Genomic DNA, 5,523 nt, shown 5'->3' on the forward strand with positions numbered 1-5,523 from the left:
TAGAGAGAGAGAGAGAGAGAGAGAGAGAGAGAGAGAGAGAGAGAGGAAGAGTTCACATGGATGTGCATCAGATCTATTAAATGAATGAATGAAAATTAATAAACGTAGATCCTACCAGAGTTTCGCTCGTTGGTAACACAGCAATAGAAGACGCAAAACCTTCTAAAAACGTCGAGTTCTCAAACACCAGTATCGGGCTCACTGCAAAATCAAATATCAGTATTACATCTAATGTCAAGACATTAATTTTTTAATTAAATAACAATTTTTTAAAGACAATTTTAGCTATAGTTAGTTTGCTGTCTGCTGCCTTTTCAGAGCTGGTGCCTTAAAAAAAAAAGTATTTTAAAAATAATTATTTAACGACTATGAAGTACTATACTCGGACGCAAAACAGCGCAACATTTTCATCGACTAAAGTGCTGGCCAAAGTTTCTATTGGTGAGTACTGTTCACATGTTCCGTTGAAGCATGGTATGAACCTGTTTAGTTGACCTCCTTCAAACAATATAACGCCCTGATTGGTTGCTTTTGTAAGAAACATGTAAACAACTATCACAGCTCACGGATACTCACTGGTCACCTCATTCGAGTAGTGAGTGTGTGTTCATGAGGTCACTTAAGGCCTGGTCTTCAAATTTGGAGCCCCGAAATATGGAATTTATTTGGAAACGAAAGCAGTATCATAAGATGCTGAGACTTTCATCAGAAAATCGTGAGAGATTTACGGGACGACTACAAGCTGGCGAGTTTGCTGAATATGTGACAACTGTTATAGACGTGCATTTCTCCGCCACCTATAGTCCATAAAACCGGTTTCAGGTCACCAATGCGCCCGTGATCTCTCCAGAACCGGAAGACCAAGGGGGACAATTGCAGCTCAGGATCCCCAAAGGACCATTCCTGACCACCAGAAAGGACCATTCCTGACCACCAGGAACACCATCAGATGAACGGGACGGGCCATGAGTACAAGAACCGTACGGCGGAGATTGTACTCCACAGGCCTCTGGTGCAGACGGCCATGTCGCAAGGAAGTTTTGACCCTTCAGCCCCGCCATGACATGCTTCTGTAGGCACAGGCTCACATGAACAGGAGGAACAGACAATAGAGAAGAGTGCTGTTCACCGACAAGAGCAGATTCTGCGTTGATCCGTCAAATGAGGGCGCATCCGTGTGACCTTGGCCATCAATAATCCATGTGTGGTGCACAGACCTGATATGCTACGGTGATGATACGTCGTGGAGATAGACCCTTGGGGAGGATCAAGCGTCATGATTTAGGGAGTCATCGCTCTATATCAAAGATCTGAACCAGTGTCCATCCAGTAAGTGGGCCGCGGACAAGGAAAAAGGGTTACAGCCCAGCGCTACATTGACCAAGCTCTTCAGACTCATGTGGTGCACTTTTCCAGGAGGCTTTTAAATTTCCTTTTCCAGCAAGACAACGGAAAACCTCATATAGCCCGCATAACACAGTAGTTCCTAGGTCCGATTAACATCAGTCTTGTGCCTCATACTTCTCGTTTACGTGACTTAAGCTGCAACCGGGCACATTTGGGACGCTATCCAGAGGCAACTCAACCAGCTGCAACCACCACCACAGACAGCTCCTCAAATGGCTTCAGCCATCGGTGTGTGTGGGTACAGATCCCAGGTCGACAAATAAACACTTTCATGAACTCTATGGGTCGAAGATGCAGAGCGGTTATTGCAGCCAACGAAGGTCACATACGGTACTGCCTTTCTGCTCCAAGATCAACGCCAAAGACTAAACAAAGTGAGACTAAAACTGCACTAAAAACAGCCAACCTATTGGCACTCTCATAGCTGTGTAAATTTTGACGTATTAAAATTTCATTTACACTTGACAAAGCCATGCGGAGTACTGTGTATTTTATTTATGCTTTACTTATTCGCGTTTCTTTTGCATCTGAGTATAGGCTATAAAACCAAAGGCAAGTTTTGAAGAATTGAAAAGGAGAAAGTTTAGGCCATTATCATTTTCCTCCCACTAAAAGAAGAGACAGGCATGTTGACAGCCTACAATACTGCTTAACAGATGGTTCTCGGCATATTTGACGGGGAGGGGATGCAGAGGATCTAATAATAACGCAGGCCCACAATAAGTGCTTGAAGTATAATAATAGCTCCTCGCACCCTCCCCCCCCTTCCCCCCACCTTTTCCCCCTTTTCCCCCTAAATAGTGGGAACATTTCGAAGGCTGCGTCGGGTAGGGCCTTGAGTGACTTTAGCACCATCTTTACCGGAGAACAGAGACTAGCATACTACATTATTATTTCTTTGTCACAGATACCCATGGTGAAATCGCTACCAGGACCAAATTCATTTGTACAGCTAGACGAGATACGTCACTTCAGAATCTTTGGTTACTTTTTGACTCGTTTTTCAATAACCAGAGCTCAGTCAAATTAGCCTGATATTGAGTTTATTCGGGGTTTATTTTTAAATTGGCAACAAAACATGAGATTTCTACACACAAAAAATAGACATATTTTTATTATTATTCTCCCCTCCCCTTTCCCGTACTTAATATACAGTGGTTGTGAGTAAATATAATAAATTTATAGGTTGCGGGGGTTGGGGGAAGGGGGGGGGGTTAAATCTGTAATGTAAGGAGAAATTGTTTCGAAATGCTACTACCGCTGTCCTAAGCCTAAAAACACCGAGAGGCAAACGTCGAGTTATTCTTTTTAAAAACATTTTAAAAACTTTTTTGGGTAAGTGTTTTATGGCGTTCGCAACTGCATAAGGTCATATGAGCGCACTAAACATTTGACGTTGGTCGGAAATTATGAATTTTGCCCCGGTTGCGGCCCAAGCCTTCTCTTATCGATTTAGGACCACCAAGGGATCTTTTGACGTGCGCAACTTGTATACAGGACCTCCGAGGTTTTCGCCCTTATCCGAGAAGGCTAAGTGTTAGATCTTATCTACCACAAGATCAGGGGTGTGGCTGAAAGACAGCAATAAGAATGAGCCAAGGAGTAACAGTTTAAAGGCAGCAAAAAGACTCAGGGGCCCAGAGGAGAGGGTAAAGGAGGTAAGGGGGAAGGGGCAGAAAGTGGAGACTTAAGCAGACGACAGAACCTTGTTAGAGAGTAGAAAAGGAGGTGAAAGGAGACATTTTTAGAGAGGACAATTTTCTGTGGTTGTCCGGATTGGAACCCATGACCTATTGTATGGGGGGCGAACACCATAGCCTCTCGACATCAAGAGCCACCCCCCCCCCCCCTTTCCCTGAGTTAATTCAGTCCCAAGCCTGAAAACAAAGAAGGAAAAATTATAGGTCTGTTATAGTCTGTAAACAGAAAAAACGACAAAAACATTGAGTATCGATAGCATGATCAATACCATCTTGACGAGGTAGGCTTATGAAATTTGCTCAACGCAGTCACTGTTCCCTGGGCGGATTTTTTTCCTGCTGTCGCTCTTCCCCGCTCTTCGCTGTTGAGAGTTGAGACAGACCATCTTAACTATTCTTAATGAGTATTTTGTAATCTGCTCATCGAGAGCTCATTTTGTCGCTAAAGTTGGACACAGTTTTACCTCATTTTTAAAAGAATAACAAACAAAGAATGCTTTCCAATTTCAATTCTGATTAAGTAGAATAATTCGTTAGAAAGTTATCAGTTCAGTAATTTTCTCGTCCACCTATCATCTCATAGCCTCACGTATCTGTAGAAAAAAAGAAAAAAAACATCCGCCTTTTTCAACCCATCCCTTGTTTCACCACACAACACGGATATTGAGTCTTCAGTTTAACTGAAACTGGACACAGATAGCACTCGCGCAAGCTGAAAAGAAAGCTTTCAAGGGAACAGAGCGCAAACAAAGCCGTAAAAAGACAGGGTAGCACTGAATCTAGCAACCCGCTGCTTACCTTTGCTGTCGTCGTAATACACTTCGTCGCTGCAGTTTGCCTGTGGCGACAGTATGTCAGTGCAGACGAACATTTTGCCGGAAGTTATGCCTCTATACGAAGCTTTTGGAGCTCCTACCAAGAGGCTAAACAAAGATAACATGAACAAAGATATTTTCAAACAAGAAAGTAAAGACTTAAAATACTACAATAAGAAATAAATTACGTAAAAAGATATATGAAAAATATGTCAACTGGCTTAAGTACGGTACAATAGTAAGCTTTTAACAATGTGCATAATAATATATCTATTACATCAATGTCTGGAACATCTGGGAACCGGCTACTACTACTAAAACTAAAAATGTAATTAAGCTCTAGACCTAAATAAAACTCATATCATCACAATCACACGTGGTAAGTGGAAAAGCCTAGGAGAGCAATTTTTTTTATGTTTGAAGCCCTGTAAACAGCGATTTTTGCACTAAGTGGCTTCAGAACGCAGAGAAACACAAACTGGAAACAATATTATGTTTAATATTCTGTTGCATGAAATGCCTTGAGAGGCATATTATGCAAGAACGTGAGTTTTAGTCGTATTTTTTTTAAAGAGTTAGATATTGTTGGGGTTGTTTTTTCTCAAAGGATTTCACCCAACTTATTCCTGCTTTAGGCACAGTGAGATTCGTAATGGCTTTATGTGGTCCGCGACTTGGACACGTTTGCTCACGGCTTTGTTATACGAGGCTGTGCTGAAAGAAATACCCAGATTGCTTTAACTTTTCACTTATTCACTGAAGAATAATTTTTTACAAAGAATTGCTTCAAGCACTTTCTGACCATTCTGGGTACCACGACAGAAAATTTCAATTCCCTATGATGCCATTCACACTCAAAATTCCATGTGTCACAACACGCATTTGGGTACCCCTGTCGACCGAAGAGCTAAAATCGAGATCCCAGAAGAGCTTCTCTTCATGCAACGTACTGAGATTAAATTTTCTTACAGCTGAAGGCTTTACAGCAGCACACATGTATGAAACCATTATTATATCTCATTCATGGTGAGGTTTGTAAGATCTTTGAAGGGAGAAGACTTGACTGAGATGATGTTGAACTATTAAATTCGTTCTGACTGGTAGGCCGCATGGTGCTTATCATTTTCGGGGACTGAAATGGTATAGTTCTCACGAAGTTACTAGAACAGGAGAAGACAGTGAACTCAGAACAACGTTGCCAATTTAATCAAAAGCTGTAAGCTAAGCTGAGATGGGTTCGCCCTGAGGATGACGCAATACGACAAAAAATTTAATGACAAAGCGAGCCCTCACACAATCACACAAGTTGGATTTCTCCATCATGCCGCATTTGTCGTTAGGTCCAAAGCTTGCTCCCTGGGGGCTTTTTCTGAAATTCTTCTAGGCGTTCTTTCAGTGTGACATTTATGCAACAAAAAAATTTGAAAGTAAGAAAGTTGTGGCTAAACAGGCATTGCTTTTCAGCCCGCATTCGTTACATTAGACTACTTATGCTTTACCGTAAAACACTTGCCAGAACTTAGTTTAGTACATTTTTGGTATATACATGTACAGATCTATAATAATGTGTTTTCTGTCTTTATTTATAGGCATTTTTGGGG

General features: G+C 41.7%; 1 protein-coding gene across 1 annotated transcript in view; it reads right to left on the minus strand.

Moving 5' to 3' along the window:
• Positions 1–5,523, minus strand: part of LOC101853273 (integrin alpha-4) — a gene marked incomplete in the record, with an annotated part of 42,750 nt that overhangs the window by 34,766 nt on the left and 2,461 nt on the right. Inside the window, 2 exon segments of the mRNA XM_005089622.3 lie at positions 116–201; positions 3,906–4,030. Of these exon segments, the coding sequence (XP_005089679.2) occupies positions 116–201; positions 3,906–4,030 (211 nt within the window).

The sequence above is a fragment of the Aplysia californica genome, unplaced genomic scaffold (genome assembly GCF_000002075.1).
Source record: "Aplysia californica isolate F4 #8 unplaced genomic scaffold, AplCal3.0 scaffold00007, whole genome shotgun sequence".
Taxonomy (NCBI): domain Eukaryota; kingdom Metazoa; phylum Mollusca; class Gastropoda; order Aplysiida; family Aplysiidae; genus Aplysia; species Aplysia californica.